Source organism: Suncus etruscus, chromosome 14, assembly GCF_024139225.1.
Source record: "Suncus etruscus isolate mSunEtr1 chromosome 14, mSunEtr1.pri.cur, whole genome shotgun sequence".
NCBI classification, from domain to species: domain Eukaryota; kingdom Metazoa; phylum Chordata; class Mammalia; order Eulipotyphla; family Soricidae; genus Suncus; species Suncus etruscus.
In genome coordinates, this window is record NC_064861.1 from 9,263,661 (window position 1) to 9,285,314 (window position 21,654).

Here is a 21,654-nt window from a genome sequence, read left to right on the forward strand (position 1 = left end):
CAACCACCTTTGGTCCTGGATCGGCTGCTTGCAAGGCAAACACCGCTGTGCTATCTCTCCGGGCCCCCATGTTAATATTCTATGGACACAGCCAGTTAATTTCGTTAGTACTGTTGCTGACTTTTAACATGGTTACAGTGGTTATTTCCCTTTTGAACTTTGAGGCAAAGTTACAGCACCCTCTTTCCTCCAATGAAGTGACCAAGACTCTCCACCACAGTTCTTCTGTACTCTTGGTCCTCCAGCCCACCCCAGTGCTTGGAAATGTCAGCTATATCTTTTTTTTTTTTTTTTTTTTTTGGTTTTTGGGCCACACCTGGCGATGCTCAGGGGTTACTCCTGGCTCCACGCTCAGAAATTGCTCCTGGCAGGCATGGGGGACCATATGGGATGCTGGGATTTGAATCAATGACCTTCTGCATGAAAGGCAAATGCCTTACCTCCATACTCTCTCTCCAGCCCCAAGAAATGTCAGTTATATCTAAGGCCACACATGGGTCTGCCATGGTTTGTTTCTATCTAATAAGTTGTTTCATTTCTCTGAATAACCACAGACGAATGAGATCATTCAGTATTTGTTCTCCCTTTGGCTTATTTTGCTTAATGATCCCTCCAGTCCCATCTAAGTTGCAGTAAGTTTAAAGATTTCATCTTTTCTTATAGCTGATAATATTTCCTAGTGTATAGCCACACAACTTCTTTATCCAAGCCAGTTTGTTTCCACATTTTGGTCATTGTACAAAGCACCAGTGAACATACACTGCAGATGTATGTGTCCCTTTCAAACTGTTCTTATGTCTTATGCCTAGATAAGAAGTGGAATTGCTGTCATATTAAAGTTCTATTTTAGTGGAGTAGTCTTCATATTGTTTTCCGTGGAGGTGGAGGCCACGCCAAATGACATTCGCACCCACAGTGGATGAGGAGTCTTTTTCATTTCCACAAACAGTAGCTCTCTATAGTCTTTTTGATATAAGCCTTCGAGCTGCATTGTGACACTGGGCAAATCTGGTGGTAGGGTGATGGTTTTCAACCAGTGGTGCACAGGGTTTACTCCTGACTCTATGCCTGGGGATCTCTTCTGGTAGCACAGGAGACAGAACTGTGGTTGGTTGTGTGCAAGTCAAGTAACTTAACCCTAGCAATAAACACTGGCTTATCCATCCCCTTCTCCCATAAAATAAAGGAAAAAAGCTCCTGATTTCATTTACTCTTTGTATTGTTTTCTTGATTCCTATTTCTGCTCTAATTTGTATTACTTCCTTCCTTCTACCTATTTTGAGATTTAGTTGTTCTTTTTTGTAAATTCCAAAACTGTGAGGTTATTTATGTAGCTTTGTTCTGAATCCTGATATAAACCTGCATTGCTAGGAACTTTCCCCCAGTAGCACTTTTCCTATGTCACATTGGTTTGATAACCTGTGTCTTCATTCTTACTCTAAGGGAATTTTTTATTTCTTAATTTCCTTATTGACCCAATAGGTTTTTCTTAACAGTAGTTGTTCAGGCCCCCAACTTTCTTTTTATAGTTAAATGCTATCTTCCTGAAATAAAAGTGTAGTCTGGAAAAATACTTCGCTGGATTTCTATTTTAATGACTCATGGATATTTGAATTGGGTCCCAGTGTATGGTCTATCCCAGAAAACATTACATGTGCTCTAAAAATTAGGGGGGATGGGTCCTTCAAATTCAGATTAAAAGGTTTAAAGGCCATGGTAAAAGTACAGCAGGTAGGGTGCTCGCCCTGCACGTGGCCAATCTAGGTTTAATATATGGTTCCCCAAGCACTGCCAGGAATAATTACAGAGTACAGACTACTCTCACTAATAGCCAGATGTCAGCCATGAGCACCGCTGGGTATAGCCCCCAAAGCAAAACCAAACCCCCAAATTCCATGTAATACTTGCTTTGCAAAGAATGACAGAAAAGCTTGGTAAAGGCTGAAACTGAGGGCACTACTGAAAATCTGTGACAGCTGCATGTTCCCGGGTTACCTGGCGATGGGCAGGAGAGAGGTTGGCTCGGTGATCTGACTGCATTCATCCAGCACAACTACTGGGAACTTCAGGTCATTCATACACGGGAAGGGACAGGCCGCACATGTCACTCCGACTACCCGGACCTTCATTATGGGAGAACTCGTTGTTTATTACGACAAGGGAATTGTTCATATTTTTTCCCAAAATAAGAGAATGTATTTAGCAAAGCAATTAACAGCTAAAGGCATAATGTGAACTAGCCCTAGGGGCAAGAGAGACAGCATAGCAGGGAGGGCATTTGCCTTGCACGTGGCTGACCTGGGTTCAATCCCTGGCATCCCATATGGTCCAATGAGTGCTGCCAGGAGTGATTTCTGTATGCAGAGCCAGGGGTAACTCCTATGTACAGCCAAATGTGCCCTCACCTGCCTCAGCAGGGTTCTATTGGTGCCCAGCTTGTGCTGCTCAATGCTCCTCCTCACGTACATTCTCTCTGCTGGTGTCAGGTCCTCTCTCATCAGTGCCTGCAGCTCTTTTAACTGTTCATTCTCATTCTCAGAGCCTGTGTGCAAACTAAAGAAATCACTCAGTAGGGGCCGGAGAGATAGCATGGAGGTAAGGCGTTTGCCTTCCGCAGAAGGATGGTGGTTCGAATCCCAGCATCCCATATGGTCTCCTGAGCCTGCCAGGAGAATTTCTGAGCGTAGAGCCAGAAGTAACCCCTGAGCGCTGCCAGGTGTGACCCAAAAACAAAAAAAAAAAAAGAAAGAAAGAAATCACTCAGTAAAGGAAGCCTCCGAAGTCCCTCTGTTTTGTGGGAGCCACAGTGGCAGTGCTCATGGGTTACTCCTGACTCTGTACTCAGGGATCACTCCTGATTGGCTCAGGGGATCATATGAGGTGCTGGAGATCAAAGCCAGGTCAGCCAAGTTTTTGGGTAAGTGCCCTACTTCTGTAATACTGCTCCAGCCTATTCACCATTTGTGAAAACACAAAACAGCCGGGAAGAAAGCTCTCTGGCAGACTCTTGTCCTTGTGCGCCCAGGTCCATCCTCAGCATCACAAAAAGACAAAAACTCAGTAAACAAAGTCAAATACACTTTCTTCTGAGTTAACAAAGAGATAAGAAGACTTTCCTCAACTTGTCCTTAAAAGATACTGGTACTTCAACTGTAATAAAGTTAATTGTTTAATTCAGTAAAATAATAAATAAAATCTAATGTAAGATTAAAGGACAGAGAAAATTCTTTTGTGAACGTTCTGTGCATTCAGAATTTTGTGTTGGGCCAGAGTGAAAGTATAGTAGTTATGGTACTTACTTGTCTTACTCATGGGAAACCAGCCTCAATCCCTGTACCCTACATGGTCCCCTAATAAATGTCAGGAATGATCCTTGAGCACCACTGGTTGTGGCCTCCAAAGCAAAAAACAAAAACAAAAACAAAACTGGTATTCTTACCTATAAGGTAAAATCTGCTTGGCAATCTTCCTAATACTGCCAACTCTGACGAACTTTTCAAATCCCATATTGAGAAGCCTTTAAAGAGGAGGTAAAAGAAATTCTTATTGATAAAATAGAGGATACAGCATTTCATGGATTTCATGGTATTCATGTTAATTTTATGCAATAGCACTATTTTGTAGATGTAGAATTTCATATGAGGGGCCGGGCGGTGGCGCTACAGGTAAGGTGCCTGACGTGCCTGCCTTGCCTGCGCTAGCCTTGGACAGACCGCGGTTCGATCCCCCGGCGTCCTATATGGTCCCCCAAGCCAGGAGCAACTTCTGAGCGCATAGCCAGGAGTAACCCCTGAGCGTCACCGGGTGTGGCCCAAAAAAAAAAAAAAAAAGAATTTCATATGAAATGCCTATGTTCCTTGGCTAGCCCCATACTAAACTTCTCAGGTTGTGGTATTTGCTTTTTATCCTGCTTACAAGTCAGGCTGGTATGATTTTTATGGGTGGTGGGGCCTGAGTTGGCAACAGGGGCCTTTATGTATCTGGTAGTGCCCTACAAGAATGGCTATACATACACACATGAGGTGGACAGTGCCAAGGCGAATTGCCTCTCAGCATATCTAGGAACTAAACACATGTCCTTGTCCAATCCAGTCATCAGACCTACCCAAGAAGAACTCGATCCACAGCTACATTCGTGGAAGAAGAAATGAGAAGTTTCCACGGCCTGGCATTCCCTTCGGTGGCAGCTTCACTCTTCTCAAAGAGCTGCACAAAGAACAAAACCACCAGTGCCAGTAGGTAACTCTTTCCTGCTCCAAAAACACCTAGTTGTGTGGGAGGGAGGGAGAAAAATCCAGGCACTATATAAGTTATCAGACATATGTCATCCATCTCTCTCTCCCTCTTCTCATGGAACTCACAGCAAGCACAGACTGAATGCATGCTACATGCTTAACACAGAGGTTACCATGCAAAGGCCTGTGTTAACCAGGCCCTGGCAACTCAGGAAGGGGAGCGAATCCAGAACCGTTGCACAGTAAGTCTGTCACAGAAACAGAACAAGAAGAGCAGAGCCCTGTGCTCAAAGTAAGAGGCAGCAGAACACATGGCTCCAGAGCGAGATAGCCCAGATTGCTTCAAGGTGAGGCCAGGGACCCAGACATAGCTCCTCCAGGACAGGCACATGTTCCTGCATGTGGGCGCCCAGTTTTCTCCCAGCCTTCAGGAGGCCCCAGCTGGAAGAGGCCTCTGAGCAGAGTCTGGCAGAAAACATGGCCAATAAATGTTCTGTGGGCAAAGGGGTGAATCACAGAACGGTGCTGCTGGTGGCGCTGACATTAACATTTTATCTCAAAGGCCAGAGGAGGTCACAAAAGCAGGGAAACCATCATAGAGTGTTTCAGAAAAAGGACTTAGGAGTCAGGGGGAGGGTATGTATGTACATGTTTAAACAAGCCTGAAAGTCAGACCTGTTTCAGGGTAAAGGCCTGTGGGAAGAAACAAGCTACAGAGGTGAGTGAGTACAGTGGACTGCTGGAAATGAGGGCAAGCAAATCACTATGCTGGGGACAGAGAGGCCCAAAGCAGGGGAGGGCTGGACAGCAAGAGTTTCTGCTTTAGAAAGTGGGGCAAGAGGGACAGGAGAGATAGCATAGAAGTAAGGCGTTTGCCTCGCATGCATAACAACAATGGTTGGAATCCCGGCATCCCATATGGTCCCCTGAGCCTGCCAGGAGTGATTTCTGAGCGTAGAGCCAGGACTAACTCTTGAGGGCTGCTGGGTGTGACCCAAAAACCAAAAACCAAAAAAAAAAAAAAAAAAAAGTGGGGCAAGGGCAGTGATGAGAAGGAAGGATCAACAGAAGGCAACCTGCTCCAAGTTAATCAACTGACTAGAGGAATACAAGGGCATCTAATTCCCATCCAGAAACAGTGTGGATAAACAGACTGGCCCCTGATCCACAAGTCTGCTCTTACAGATTATCATTTCTCATTTCACGTCATTCCAGAATCTTAACTAGGAGTCTTGAAAGCTGGAGGCTCCGTGCTTGAGGGCATTTTCACTCATGCTTCTTACCATGGATGATGGTGATGGGGTGTATGGGTTCCTCGGGCACCGTCCTTTCCACACTGGGGTGTGCTGCGATCATTCGTGCTATCTGAGTCAGCGCGGCCGCCTGGTCCTGGTTTAGCTTATAGGCTTCAATTAGCTCCTGAGCTAACTGCAGCGATGCTCTCAAACTGAGCTGTTGGGCAGGTGGCCTGGTGTTTGAGAAGGCTGGCGGAACGAATCTCCTCCTGTTGACTCTGCACTCACTAACTGCAACAGTTGATGAAGGGCTAGCAAAAAGGCAGGAAAAAAAAGCAAAGGAAAAATGGAGGGGCTTTCTGAAAAAAAGGAGTCTACTTCTTTGTGATGTTACCTTTATTTTATAAGCACCATACAGGACAGTTTTCATGGGCATAGATATGGCCCTCTTTTCTGGGCAGAAAGATTTAAGAAAATTGGCTGGAAAAAGAGGACAGGGAGGGAAGGTACTTGGCCTTGATGCTGCCAGCTCAGGTTCAATCACCTGTACCATACAGGGTCCCCTCAGCCCTTCCAGTAGTGATTCCTGAGCTCAGAGCTAGGACTAGGAGTAAGCCCTGATCACTGCTGGGTGTGGCCCAAAAACAAAAAAGAAACTAGATTCTGTTTTTTGGTTTTTTTTTTTGGCTTAGTTTTGGAGGCACATTAGGCAATAATCAGTGTTTATCTCTAGCTCAGCATTTAAGAATTATTACTCTTTGTGCTGCTGCTTAAGAATTACTGCACTCAGGCCCGGAGAGATAGCACAGCAGCGCTTGCCTTGCAAGCAGCCAATCCAGGACCAAAGGTGGTTGGTTCGAATCCCGGTGTCCCATATGGTCCCCCGTGCCTGCCAGGAACTGTTTCTGAGCAGACAGTCAGGAGTAACCCCTGAGCACCGCCGGGTGTGACCCCCCCCCCCCAAAAAAAAAAAAAAAAAGAATTACTGCACTCAAGAATCATTCTTTTTTTTTTTTTTTTTTTTTGGTTTTTGGTTTTTTTTTTTTTTTTTGGTTTTTGGGCCACACCCGTGTGATGCTCAGGGGTTACTCCTGGCTATGTGCTCAGAAATCGCCCCTGGCTTGGGGGGGACCATATGGGACGCCGGGGGATCGAACCACGGTCCTGATCCTTGGCTAGCGCTTACAAGGCAGACACCTTACCTCTAGCGCCACCTTCCCGGCCCCGCTTTTTGGTTTTTGGGTCAGCAGCACCATGGTGTTCTTGGGACCATGTGGTGGCAGGGATGAAATCCAGGCCTGCACTTAGTGCTCTGAACTATCTCCCTAGCCCCAGTCTGTGTATAAAAACAAAAAGTTGGGAACCAGAGGTGACTGCCGACTCACAATGTCAACAGGGATGGCATCAGAGGTAGAGTAGCTGGGTTGAAGTGGTCTTGGATATTTTTCAAAGTGGTCAGCTCTGTGCTAGCATTACAAACCAGTAATGCATGAACCACCGCTGCAAAGAGAACATGGAGAATGAACCTTTAATGTCAATACAGCAGACCATATAGAAACAGTAAATATCCCTATTGTGCTGAATCCAGCTGCTAAATTAATCACAGGACATAAAACCAGCCCTTACATAAACGCACTGGTCCCTTTAGCTATTGTAGGGGCCCACAAACTGCACTAAATCTGCCTGCACATGTCAGCACCTGAGCAGGCAGGTGGTTCTGAGTGCAGGTCTCACAGTGCTGATGTGTATCAGCTTCGAGCACTTTTCTGCACTACTTTGGCAAGTTCTTTACTCAAGTATAAATGCAAAAAAACAAAGATGCTGGTGAAGGAGTAACTGCAGCTAGGGCAGGAAAGGAAGCTCGGGGGTTAGACTCACTGAGTAACTGGGTCACTCCCTGTGATACCAGGGGCTACTGCCAACAGTGCTCGGGAACCACGTGACCCGGGATTGATGCTCCAGCATATAATGTATGTGCTCACCCTATAGTTTAACTTTCCATCCTGTCATCTTTTTTCAAGAGCAATTAAGATGAGTGAGTGGCTATGGAAATAGCACAGTGAGGGGAGAGTGTTTGCTTTGCATTTGGCCGATCCAGGTTCAACCCCAAGCACCACCAGGTGTGATCCTGAGTGCAAAGTCAGGAGTAAGCCCTGATCATAGTCTGGTGTGAATTGAAACAAACACACACAAGATGAGTGAAGCCAGAGAGATAGTACCAGTTGCAAGGCATTTTCTTTGTACATGATCAAGCTGGGTCTGATCCCTGTACCTTAAATGGTCCACCACCAGGATTGATCCCCAGTTCAGAGCCAGGAGTAAGCCCCGATTACTGAAGGGTAAACACATACCCCCCAAAAAAAGATGCCTAGAGAGATTTGGGGGGGGGAGGCACATCCAGTGATGCTCATAGGTTACTCCTGACTATGCACTCAGAAATCGCTCCTTGCTTGGGGGACCATATGGGATGCTGGAAATCGAACCAAGGTCCATCCTGGGTCAGCCACATGAAAGGCAAATGCCCTACCACTGCGCTCCTGCTCCAGCCCCAAGAGAGTATTTTCACTACTTAAAAACCACTTACTGGCCCGGAAAGATAGCACAGCGACGTTTGCCTTGCAAGCAGCCGATCCAGGACCAAAGGTGGTTGGTTCGAATCCCAGTGTCCCATATGGTCCCCCGTGCCTGCCAGGAGCTATTTCTGAGCAGACAGCCAGGAGTAACCCCTGAGCACCGCCGGATGTGGCCCAAAAACCAAAAATAAACAAACAAACAAACAAACAGACCACTTACTACTAGTGGGCCAGTTGGAAGGGAAGTAACCTTTCAAGGGTACCAACTCCACCTCATTGATGGACGACGGACCAAAGAAAGCACTGCACGCAATGAAAGTGTCCAATTCAAAGTCCAGGGTTTTGGAAACCACCCAGAGGTCATCTGAAAAAATAAGATCTTTTCAAGGACTCAGAATTATTCTTAGCAGGGCTAACTGAATTCCTTAGATGCTAGTAGTAAGATGTCCACATCAAGGAGAGCAGTGGTTAAGAAAGAAAAGTGAAGAACTTAACCACAATGAATGGGATTCATTATGCCTGGGGCTGGATCACTGGCAGGGCATTATACTTTTGTGTGAGACCCTGGGTTTGATCCCTGGACACACATATCTCTCTCTTCTCTCTCTCTCCCTCCCTTCCTTCCTTCCCCCCCCCCCCCCAAATACAAGCTTGATATGCACTAGGGTGCAGGGGGAATACCCGGGGACCAGTCTCTGCTTGTGCTTTGGGCTGCTCCCAGCCATTTTCAGGTATTGAATCTGGGCCTCCCACATCTACACATCCAAGCCTTTGAATTCATTTCCCCAGCCCAGTGTCTTTCATCTTTCAAATATAAGAACTCAAATAGGTATGGGGGGCAGGGCTGAGTGGTTTCCCAGGTGTGAGCCCTAATTTGATTATTGGCACTGCATGGTCCCTCAAATACCTCTGGGAATGGCCTCTGGTCCAGATTATTTTTTTTTAAATGAAGGGGAGCCAAAAGATAGCTCATAGGGCTGGATCATATGCCTGGCACTCATAAGATCCCAAGTCAGATTCCTGAGACCACATGACCCCAAACATACAAATGGAACGAATTCACATAATCAATCTTTCTGTTATGATAAGTGAGCGACAAGGCTGAGATACAACCATGGTGTCATGAGAGAAGATCATCTGACCTTTGCTATAAGTTGAAGAACTTTCCTTCCGACTCAACTTAAGATAAAGCTTGCTCTTAGGTTCATTATAAAATTCAGAATTTACAGAACCAAACTTCTTTAGTTTGTCATAATGTTTTCTCTGTAAATCAAATCCTTTTCTGCAAAATGGAACATAAAAGGAGTTTGAATATAAGGTAAACACTTTGAACTAAGCTGTAACTGACATGTAACATACTATTTTCATCATACACAGAACATAAACCTCCCCTATAGTAAATCTTTTTTTTTTTTTTTTTTTTTTGGTTTTTGGGCCACACCCGGCAATGCTCAGGGGTTACTCCTGGCTGTCTGCTCAGAAATAGCTCCTGGCAGGCACGGGGGACCATATGGGACACCGGGATTCGAACCAACCACCTTTGGTCCTGGATCGGCTGCTTGCAAGCAAACGCCGCTGTGCTATCTCTCCGGGCCCGCCTATAGTAAATCTTTTTTTTTTTTTTTTTTTTTGGTTTTTGGGCCACACCCGTTTGATGCTCAGGGGTTACTCCTGGCTAAGTGCTCAGAAATTGCCCCTGGCTTGGGGGGACCATATGGGACGCCGGGGGATCGAACCGCGGTCCGTTCCTTGGCTAGCACTTACAAGGCAGACACCTTATCTCTAGCGCCACCTTCCCGGCCCCTATAGTAAATCTTATAACAGCATTATCACAATGACAAAATTTTTTCCCCTCATCATGGGAACTTGTTTTGTTTTGTTTTTGGGTCACACCCGGCGGTGCTCAGGGGTTACTCCTGGCTGTCTGCTCAGAAATAGCTCCTGGCAGGCACGGGGGACCATATGGGACACCGGGATTCGAACCAACCACCTTTGATCCTGGATCGGCTGGCTGCTTGCAAGGCAAATGCCACTGTGCTATCTCTCCGGGCCCATCATGGGAACTTTTTAGATCTACGGCCAGAGAGATAGTACAGTGGGTAGGGTGTAAACCTAGCATGTGGCTGACCAGGGTTCAATTTCCAATATCCCATATTATAAGCACTGTTAGGAGTAATTCCTGATTGCAGGGCAGCAATAACCCCGAGGACTGCCAGGTGTGGCCCCCAAACAACAACAACAACAACAACCTTATAAACAACAACAACTTTTAAAAATCTATCCACTGACTTTCAAATTTATAATACAAAAAACTCCCAAATGTTATTTAACCCAGATTTATAAAATCCAGCAAGAAAAATAGGTAGAACTTTCCATGAGACTTTAGAAGCATCTTCAATGACTAAGAAAACAGAAGAAAAAAAAATAAGTACATCAAACTAAAAGTTCCTATACTGCAAACCAAACAATAAAAAAAGCAAAAGAATAAAATAATACCTCAAGTGAGTGAGGAAAAATATTACACCTGGCAAAAATAAAAAGGCGAATCCCCAAGAGATGAGGGCCGGAGTGACAGTCCAGCAGGAAGGGTGTTTATCTTGCACACAACCGACCCAAGCTCAATTGCCAGCAATGGTATATGTTCCACATATATTACCAGGAATAATTCCAACAGGCATTCTGGCCTGAACAAGGTCCTGAGTTTGATCCCCTGCCTTCATGAACCGACCCCCTAAGCTTCACCAGACCAAACACTGAGCCGGCCAAGCAGCAGAATTAGGCCCAAAACTGCAAGGAAGTGGCACAAAGGGGCCCTGAGAAATGCTTTGGGGAGTCCCCCCATAAATAAATTGGTTTGAAGAATAGGCTTCTAGGTCCATAAGAGGCTATTCAGTACAATACAAGCCCATGAGTGTGAGGTCTCGGGCTTGATCTTCATCACGACGAAAGGAAAACACCATTTCTGCCGAGAGTCTGGGATTGATATTGCACTGCCACTGTTTGATACTATAGATGTCGTTGGGCATTTCCCCTTTGGCACAGGGACAATTCCTATCTTCCCAGACCCTTTCTCATAGCAAACACTTTAAAACCATTGAACTATCAGGGTTACTGTTGACTGATGTAACTGGAAGCCATTATCAGGTCACCCTAAAACACACCTCAGAGGGAGCTGGAGATATAGTGTGGAGGTAGGGTGTTTGCTTTGCATGCAGATGGACGGTGGTTGGAATCCTGGCATCCCATATGGTCCCCTCAGCTTGCCAGGAGTGATTTCTGAGCGTAGAGCCAGGAGTAACCCCTGAGTGCTGCCAGGTGTGACCCAAACCCCCTCCCCAAAACACACACACACACACACACACACACACACACACACACACACACCTTAGCACAAGCTGGCATTCCTCGTAGAGGGGCATCCTTTGACTTCTCAGGTACAAGCCAATGCTCTTAGTATCATTTAATACCTTGACAGGCTGAGTTTCTCCTGGCATTACATGTCCTGGAGTTGCTGCTTCAAACCACATAAAAAATTTACACTGTTCTGACTTTGGCCCATCACAGGCATAAAAGAGACGACCCTAGTGGGAGAAAATGATAGTAATTTAGTAAGAAAAAGAATGTTTGGATTTTTGGGGGGGCCAGAATGACACAACAGTAATAGAACGTTTGCCTTGCATGTGGCTGACCCAGGACTAATCTGGGTTCAATTCCTGGCATCCCATATGGTCCCCCGAGCCTGCCAGGGGAAATTTCTGAGAGCAGAGCCAGGAGTAACCCCTGGGGGTAGGGTGTGGCACCCTCCCAAAAAACTTTGAATTTTTAAAATCTGTATGTTATATTTGCCAAGACTTTAACAAACAACAATTGCAATAAACTTTTTATTTGGGAGGGGGTGTTTGAGCACACTCAGTGGTGCTCAAAGATTTTTCCTGTCTCTGTGCTCAGGGATCACTCCTGGAAGACTTAGGGAACCACCAAAGGTGCTGGCATCAAACCCAGGTCGGTCACATGCAAGGCAAATACCTTATCTGCTGTACTGTCTCTCCAGCTCCTCCAATAAATTAGTTATTATGCAAAATCCATCCCATACAACTATCAACAAAAAATCAAAATGTTGGGGCTGGAGCGATAGTGCAGTGGTAGGGCTTTTGCCTTGCACGCGACTAACCCAGGGTGGATCTCAGTTCGATCCCCAGCATCCCATATGGTCCTCCAAGCCAGGAGCAATTTCTAAGCGTATAGCCAGGAGTAAACCCTTCGCATCACCGGGTGTGGCCCCCAAACCAAACAAAACAAAACAAAAATTAAAATGTTAAATTACCTACTTTTTAACTTATCTTTCTATGAATAATCAAACTAAGACTGGAAAGATGGGCTGGAGAGATAGCACAGTGGTAGGGCATTTGCCTTGTAAGTGGCCAACCTAGGACCAATGGTGGTTCGAATCCCGGCATCCCATATAGTTCCCCCATGCTTGCCAGGAGGGATTTCTGAGCAGAGAGCCAGGGATAACCCCTGAGCGCCGCTGGGTGTGGCCCAAAAACCAAAAAAAAAAAAAAAAAAAAGACTGGAAGGATAATGCAGTAGGTAAGGCACTTTCCTCGGAAGCAGTCAACCCAGGTTCAAGTCTAGGCACTCCATAGTCTCCTAAACACTGCAAGGAATGATCCCCGAGCAGACTAGTACTGACTGCCTCCCACCAAATCAAAAGAACAAGAAAACAAAATGTTCACTAGAGATGGAGAGTTACCCCAAAAACTTAAAGCAAGGTCTGTGTTTGATCCCTGGTACCACCCAGTCCTCTGAGCACTGTGCTGGGAGTATCTCCCAAGGCATGCTAGGTATGAACCTAAAACAAAAATTTAAAAATTCAAATATTCGGGGGCCAGGCGGTGGCGCTGGAGGTAAGGTGCCTGCCTTGCCTGCGCTAGCCTAGGACAGACCGCGGTTCGATCCCCCGGCGTCCCATATGGTCCCCCAAGAAGCCAGGAGCAACTTCTGAGCGCATAGCCAGGAGTAACCCCTGAGCGTCACAGGGTGTGGCCCAAAAACCAAAAAAAAAAAAAAAAAAAAAATTCAAATATTCAGTGTAGACAACCTGAAAGCTGTGTAAAAACAATGGCACACAGGCCTTTCCTTTCCCATTTTTTTTTCCTTCACACAAGTTCAAGTGTACATCCCCAACACCCCATTCCATCCCCCGTGCACCACCAAAGTATAGAACCATGAGTAGTCCCTGAGCATTACTGATTATGGAACCAAAAGCCAAATATATATGTATATACATCATACATATGTTATATTATTTTATACATAGATATGTTATATCTGTTTATATTTACACACATCCTGATGTTTATTCCTAATAATCTTTTGTGCCAGACAACCAGATCATCAAAAAAAAAGATGTTCAGTGATTCTATGAAATTCAATTCTGAATTATACATTCGTGAGTTCTTTATTTAGAATAATTAAAATTGGGGGCCGGGCGGTGGCGCTGGAGGTAAGGTGCCTGCCTTACCTGCGCTAGCCTAGGAGACGGACCGCGGTTCGATCCCCCGGCGTCCCATATGGTCCCCCAAGCCAGGAGCGACTTCTGAGCGCATAGCCAGGAGTAACCCCTGAGCGTTACCGGGTGTGGCCCAAAAACCAAAAAAAAAAAAAAAAAAAAAAAAAGAATAATTAAAATTGGGGCCGGGCGGTGGCGCTAGAGGTAAGGTGCCTGCCTTGCCTGCGCTAGCCTTTGGACGGACCGCGGTTCGATCCCCCAGTGTCCCATTTGGTCCCCCAAGCCAGGAGGGACTTCTGAGCGCATAGCCAGGAGTAACCCCTGAGCGTCACCGGGTGTGGCCCAAAAACCAAAAAAAAAAAAAAAAAAAAATAGAATAATTAAATCTAAATTCGAATTTATGTGCACAACCATTGATACAGTAGGATAAGCCAACAATTCAATAAAATTGTATTTCCAGTAGTGAAAGCTTATCTCACAGTTGAGGACCCAACATGAATCAATGTGTATGGCCGGGCAACTTGGCTTCACCCTACTGTACTGGCAGAACATAAAAATTGTACTTATTCCTGGCCCTCCTGTAGCATCTTCTGGGGGTGGAGGTGTCACATAGAAAGGCCTAACCTTCAATGCAGCTGAGCTCTGCATTCTCTAAGTCCTCAAGCATGACCTATTCTTAGCATTCTCCCCAAAATGTAGTCCTACGCTCCCACTTTATCACTTATACTATCCTTGAAATCTTTCTTTTATTCTTCTCTCTCTAGCCACCATCTGTGGCCCCAATCCCTAAGCAACGAGAAAGAAGGCTGACTCAGCTCATCTTTTTTTTTTTTTTTTTTTTTTTTTTTTTTTTGGTTTTTGGGCCACACCCTGTGACGCTCAGGGGTTACTCCTGGCTATGCGCTCAGAAGTTGCTCCTGGCTTCTTGGGGGACCATATGGGACGCCGGGGGATCGAACCGCGGTCCATCCTAGGCTAGCGCAGGCAAGGCAGGCACCTTACCTCCAGCGCCACCGCCCGGCCCCGACTCAGCTCATCTTTTAATCGATCTTTTATTCCCCTTGTAGTGCCAGAGATCAAACCCAGGGCCTCACACACACAAGCACTCTCTGCCGGGCCCTGTCCCCAACCCTTTGAAAGCATCTTTTGTATATTCTAGAAGAGATTCCAGAGTATATTCCACAAAACCTCATCTTCAGTGAATTTCCTGAGCACTGACTCTACTCTAGCAACTCATGCATTGAAGAAGACCTGGCGGCAGTCAGGGGATACTCCTGGATCTACACTCAGAAATCACTCCTGGCAAACACAGAGGACCACCTGGGATAATTGGGGATCAAACCCGGGTCCACCTCGGGTTGACAGCCCTAGCACTGTGCTATCGCTATCACTCCAGCCATGAAGAGAGAGAGGTTTTTTTGGTAGTTGTTTTTTTTGTTTTGTTTTGTTTTTGGACCAGACTTAGCGACACTCAGGGGTTACTCCTGGCTAGGTGCTCAGAAATCACTCCTGGCTTGGGGGACCATATAGGATGCTGGGGGTCCTTCCTCGGTCAGCCTAATGCAAGGCAAACACCCTACCACTGTGCCACCGCTCTGGTCCCTGAAGAGTTTTGATCCTATATCAGCTTTCCAGGAGCACTAGACAGAGTAATTTGGGGGTGAGGAAAGGAAGGGGAGTAGTACCTTGTTCGGACCATCCTTTTTCACCATGACAAGCTTTGCAGGTTGATGATGGTAGCAGGATGGCACACTTTTTCCTGCATTTTTCAGGTCCTCTCCTTTGGATGATGTGTAAAATGAAATGTCAACTTTTGTCAATGCTCTGTGCAGTCTTTGGGCCAACCCAAAGAGCATTATATTTAGATGTTCTACGAAACAAATACATATAAGATAGTATAGATGAAAATGAAATACAAAACAGTTTGTACTACATCAGATAATTTATAGCTAAGTTAGTGCTTTTCAACAGCAAGTGGGTACTAAAATACATTTTTCTTTAATGTTTTGGACCATAACCCATTATGCTCAGGGGTTACTCCTGGCTCTGCACTCAGATATTACCCCTGGCGTTGCTTCGGGGACCATATGGGAAGCTGGGGGTCAAATCCAGGTTAGCTGCATGCAAAGCAAGTTCCTCATTTACTGTACTATCTCTCTGCCCTCAAATTTATTTCTTAAAGGCCCTCACACAACAAACCTACCAGAACAAATCATGCTGGGTGTGAGACAGTATTTAAGGTGAGTGGGCACTTGCTCTCTATGTGCCTATGGTGGCCATGAGCTGGGTTCAAATTCCTGACCCCACACATGGTCTCCTGAGCACAACCCAGAAACAGCCTCCCAACTTAATTACATGAATAAGACATGCCTCATACTTCAAATTCTCAACTTGATTTAAAAAAAATTATCAATAAACATTTGCCATACTCAGTTTAAAAGAAGTTAAAAACTTAACTTCAATGTGAGTGATGGTCCAAAGTTGAAATCACTTGCCTTACACACGGACGACTCCAGTTTGACCCCTGACATGCCACTTGGAGGGGCTGCCAGGGGAACCACAAAGCCAGGACAAAGCCCTGATTACTTATGAGTGTGGTCAATAAACAATGAAAAACTATAGTGAAGCTTGCTTCCAACTTTTAAGTCTTGATCTCAAATTTAAAAAAGTGTTTAAAGGGACCGGAGAGATAGCATGGAGATAAGGCGTTTGCCTTTCATGCAGAAGGTCATTGGTTCGAATCCCAGCACCCCATATGGTCCCTTGAACCTGCCAGGAGCAATTTCTGAGCACTGCCGGGTGTGACCCAAAAAACAAAACAAAACAAAAAAAGTGTTAAAAGCTGGAATAAGGGGAAAAAAAATCATAAAAAAAAATTATCCCCTCCAAATTATTTCAAAAGACTTAAAGGGGATATCTACCATATTTCATATTTTCCAGCATATAAGATGAGTCCCTACTTATCCTGTTAAAATATAGGGTTTGGGCTATATTCGCCGTATAAGACTACCTCTCTTTTAAAGTACAACAAATGGAAATTAAAAACAATAAGAGAGGGCCCAGAGAGATAGCACAGCAGTGTTTGCCTTGCAAGCAGCCGATCCAGGACCAAAGGTGGTTGGTTCGAATCCCGGTGTCCCATATGGTCCCCCGTGCCTGCCAGGAGCTATTTCTGAGCAGACAGCCAGGAGTAACCCCTGAGCACCGCCGGGTGTGGCCCCCCCCCACAAAAAAAAAACATTAAGAGAAAAAGAGTAGAACCCTCAAAGGTTAACAGATATGCTTAATAAAGCTAGACTTTGGAGTGCCAACAATCATTTTACATTTGTCATTTGTAGTTAGTGACTGTGAATTTTTTTTTTTTTTTTGTGGTTTTTGGGTCCACCCGGCAGTGCTCAGGGGTTATTCCTGGTTCCATGCTCAGAAATTGCTCCTGGCAGGCACAGGGGACCATATGGGACGCCGGGATTCGAACCGATGACCTTTTGCATGAAAGGCAAATGCCTTACCTCCATGCTATCTCTCCGGCCCCGTGACTGTGAATTTTTAATTATGATCTACATTGAGAACAGGGAGATGGGGCTCCTCCAAAAGCAACTGGCTGGGGTGCAGTGATTAGTAGGACAGCTAGAGGGAGACAGAGAGCGTCCTCTGCACCACTCATAAAAGCTGAATAGAGGACTGAGCACAGGAAAGCCGCATACCTGGCGGCTGGATGGGATGCAGCACTCAGTAATTCAGCTCCTCTGTGTGCCCTGAAAGATGAATCAGGACAAGCAGAGGAATGGTGATTACGCCTGGCAGCTGGATGGGATGTGGTGGGCGGATCACTTGTCTCTGAAGCTGGAGTAAATTTCAGCATGCCATATACAGGCATATAAGACGACCCCTGACTTCTAAGAAGATTTTCATGGATTAAAAAGTCGTCTTATGGCCTGGAGATATAGCACAGCGGCTTTTGCCTTGCAAGCAGCCAATCCAGAACCAAAGGTGGTTGGTTTGAATCCTGGTGTCCCATATGGTCCCCCGTGCCTGCCAGGAGTAACCCCTGAGCACTGCCAAGTGTGGCCCAAAAACCAAAAAAAAAAAAAAAAAAAAAAAAAAAGATTTGCTTAGGGGCCGGGCGGTGTTGCTAGAGGTAAGGTGTCTGCCTTGCCTGCGCTAGCCTAGGACGGACCGCGGTTCAATCCCCCGGCGTCCCATATGGTCTCCCAAGCCAGGAGCGACTTCTGAGCGCATAGCCAGGAATAACCCCTGAGCGTCACTGGGCGTGGCCCAAATAACAAAAACAAAAAAAAGTTGTCTTATACACCGAAAAATATGGTATATTTCTTTAGATGTATTTTCTTAATAGGTATAATTCTTTTTGTTTTGTTTTTTATTTTTTAATGAATTTAAAGAAAATACATCACATAGTTAACATAATTGATCATAATACACTTGTTTCAAGATGACCAAAAGCAAAGTTATTAAAAAAAAAGGGTGGGGGGGCTGGAGAGATAGCACGGAGGTAAGGTGTTTACCTTTCATGCAGTAGGACCATAGTTCGAGTCCTGGCATCCCATGTGGTCCCCTGAGCCTGCCAGGAGTGATTTCTGAGCGTGGAGCCAGGAGTGACCCCTAAGCACGGCCAGGTGTGATCCAAAAACAAAAACAAAAACAGGGCCCGGAGAGATAGCACAGTGGTGTTTGCCTTGCAAGCAGCCGATCCAGGACCAAAGGTAACCGGTTCAAATCTCAGTGTCCCATATGGTCCCCCGTGCCTGCCAGGAGCTATTTCTGAGCAGACAGCCAGGAGTAACCCCTGAGCACCGCTGGGTGTGGCTCAAAAACCAAAAACCAAAAAAAAAAGAAGAAAAAATAACTAAAAAAAAAAGAAAATAGAAAGAAAAACTAAAGAAATGGAAGAGAAAGGAAAGGAGAAAAATTTCAGTAGCAAGTATATTCTTAAAAATTACTGAATTACCAATAAACTCATTAAAGCGCTAGCAGAAGGTTTAGTAAGCTGCTCTTTTTTTTTTTTTTTTTTTTTTTAAGGATAAGAGTTAAAGAAATACAGTAAAAACGGTGTAAGAGAGGCAATTGTTGTGTGCATTAGGCCCAGCAAAATATGGGGGAAATAGAAAGGAAAAGCCTTGGCCTAAATACACCTGAAGTATTCTAGCATGGGGTATCCCCTAACCCCATACCTGGGAAGAGCTGGCCTCCAGGATCGGCACAGTCCTCCTTTTTATTTCTTCTTTTTCTTTTCCTTTTTTTTTTTTCATTTTCATGGTTATTATTTGGTTGTTGTTTTGCTGTTGATGTGCTTTTTGGTAGTTGCTGGTTTTGATTTTTATTTGTTTTTTTTCTTTCTGTTTTTCTTCTTTTTTTATATATTTTATATATATAAAATTTTATATGTATAAAATTTATATATATAAATATATATATATACACATATATATTGATTTTTATTTGTTTTTTTTCTTTGTTTTTCTTCTTTTTTTATATATTTTATATATATAAAATTTATATATATATATATATATATATATATATATATATATACACACACATATATAGGTTGTCCTGCCCCTGGTCCCAGTAAATTTTTTTCATACAACTGCTATTGTTAGTGTCAGGTTTCTGTAGTTAAGAGATCCTGGTTTCTGTGCATATCCTACATCAAAGTCAGGATGATGTGAAGCATCCTCTAGTTTCACCTCACCATTACAGGGCAATGCAGAGAGCCCTGCCCTGAAAGCAGGTTGTTTCTGTTGCTAAGTCATTTGAGTGTTAAAAGAACCCTCTTTGGAGTAAGTCTATGCCAGGGCAGCAGTAGGGTCTTCCGTGATAGAGGTTTTCTTCCTGGTGATGTTATAGACAAATGTGGCTGTTCTGTAGATGATATCCATGGTTCAGGGGTAAATGGACAATGCCCATTCTTCTGAGGCCTAAGCCAAGTCTTTATGACAATGTTCAGGGTGTAAGGCCCCACTGCATTATAAAATTCGTGTCTTCCTATCTCTATTAGATAAGAACTTGTCTGCATATGTAATATTTTCCTATTTTAATGTGCCTATGCAAAAAGGGAACAATAGGCATAATTCTTATTATGTATTTCCTTGTATACATGAAGTTGTGTCCATCCCTTTTTTGGATTTGTTGAGTAGAAAATTCTAGTAGATAACTTGCTCTCAGGTTCTGAGTTCATGTTAGAACCAGGTTTTAGGGATTGTTTAGCTTATTTTTTTGTTTTGTTTTGTTTTTGTTTTTGTTTTTTTTGGGTCATATGCAGCAGCACTCAGGGGTTACTCCTGACTCTGTGCTCAGAAATCGCTGTTGGCAGGCTCAGGGGACCATATGGAATGCCAGGATTCAAACCATCATCCTTCTGAATGGAAGGCAAATACTCTACTTCCATGCTATCTCTCCACCCCCCCCTCCCTTTTTTTATTTTTTAAATAGGAGTCCCTGGGCCATAGAGATAGCACAGTGGAAGGGGGTTTGCCTTGCAAGCAGCCAACCCAGGACCAATGATGGTTCGAATCCCAACATCCCATATGGTCTCCTGTGCCTGCCAGGAGTGATTTCTGAGCAGAGAGCCAGGAGTAACCCGAGCGCTCCCAGGTGTGACCCAAAAACCAAAAATAAAATAAATAGGAGCTCCTGCCTTTTTAATAGAACCCTGGGACACAAATTACTTTGTTTTACTCATATTTCTGCATTTTTCTATAAAATTAAGAAGGATTGATGCCAGCTGGTCACAGATGCATTGGAGAAAAAAAGGAGAGAACTAAATATACAAGCTAAAGTCAACAAAAATAGAATCAAGAGACCTAAACTTTAACAATCTAAACTTAAATGGGCCTATTATACTGGCAGGCTGGGGGCAAAGACTGGTAGTATAGGATGTACTCTGGGAACATTGATGGATGGAGGTTGATAGTGATGGTGGGAATGGCCCTGATTCACTGTATATCTGAAATTTGGCTATAAAGGACTTTGTAGATCGCAAGGGTTTCAATAAATAAAATTAAAAAAAATCAAACTGGGGTAAGGGACAGGAAAAATAGCATTTGTCTTGGCTGGCATGTTGGCTGACCTGTGTTTGAATCCCTGGTACCACATATGGTCGCTAAACAGTCAGGAAGCTGAGTGTAGTATCCCCCCACGCCCCCCCCAAAAAAAAACTTCAACAAACTGAAGTAAATATGTGGAAAATATATATATGGAAAAAAAAAGTTACAGGTAGAAAACTCAATCTGAAAATTCGGAATAGGACAGCACTCTTAGAGTTATATGCCTTACATTAAGCTAGAGCCAGTAATAATAACACAGAAACAATAGTAGACTTACCGAGGAGACAAGCTGTAAAAACCTGCTTGTACTGTGCAGGTGAGTGGAAGATGGCTGGGATGTGAGTCTGCCGTTGGGGAAGACAGGCACACTTGGTCTTCTGCCTACTTGGAAAGCACAGCTCAGAGCCACTTACCTCCTGAAATGGAATATAATTCATGTTATTATGACTACTCCAAAAAGTACTTTTTACTCATGAGCAAATTACTTTCTATAGAGGTATTTAAGAAAATAAACATATTTTGCTTTTCAAAACTCTTAAAAAATAATTTCCTAATTATAACAAGAATAGACATGCTGGGCATTTTTAGCTATAAATAAACCGTGCCTTGGAATGCCTGTCTCAAATACAGGCAGGGGGTGGGAAGGGGGGAGGGGGAACTATTACACTGGTGAAGAGGGGTGTTCTGTTTGTGACTGTAACCCAACTATAATGTTACTTACATAAAATAAAAAAAAGAGCAAAAAGATAAAAACTCTGCTTGATTTCAGAAACTTCTTTTTTTTTTTAAGGAAAATTCGCCTGATGTGAATGAATCATATTTACCCAAAGTGAATGAATATGTGTTCCTGGATAAAACTATAAAAAAGCTATCACAGACTAGGGAGTCCACCCTGTCCAACACTTGCCTTATTAGTGTATGGTCCTGGGCTCAATCTCCGGTACTGAAAGAAAAAAACTGTTGGAATCAATGTATATTGTGATAAACCTTTACCCTGACAATGATTTGATCAGCAGATCTGAGCTGGCAATGAAC

General features: G+C 44.3%; 1 protein-coding gene across 1 annotated transcript in view; it reads right to left on the minus strand.

Moving 5' to 3' along the window:
- The window catches only part of ZGRF1 (zinc finger GRF-type containing 1), a 68,963-nt gene that overhangs the window by 5,214 nt on the left and 42,095 nt on the right, over positions 1-21,654 (minus strand). The window contains exons 12-22 of the mRNA XM_049786553.1: positions 20,897-21,035; positions 15,241-15,425; positions 11,428-11,624; positions 9,186-9,325; positions 8,264-8,407; positions 6,856-6,970; positions 5,519-5,781; positions 4,106-4,265; positions 3,440-3,517; positions 2,406-2,553; positions 1,996-2,123 (exon numbers count right to left, since the gene is read on the minus strand). Coding sequence (XP_049642510.1) covers positions 1,996-2,123; positions 2,406-2,553; positions 3,440-3,517; positions 4,106-4,265; positions 5,519-5,781; positions 6,856-6,970; positions 8,264-8,407; positions 9,186-9,325; positions 11,428-11,624; positions 15,241-15,425; positions 20,897-21,035 — 1,697 coding nt within the window. The remainder of the gene's footprint in view (positions 1-1,995; positions 2,124-2,405; positions 2,554-3,439; positions 3,518-4,105; positions 4,266-5,518; positions 5,782-6,855; positions 6,971-8,263; positions 8,408-9,185; positions 9,326-11,427; positions 11,625-15,240; positions 15,426-20,896; positions 21,036-21,654) is intronic.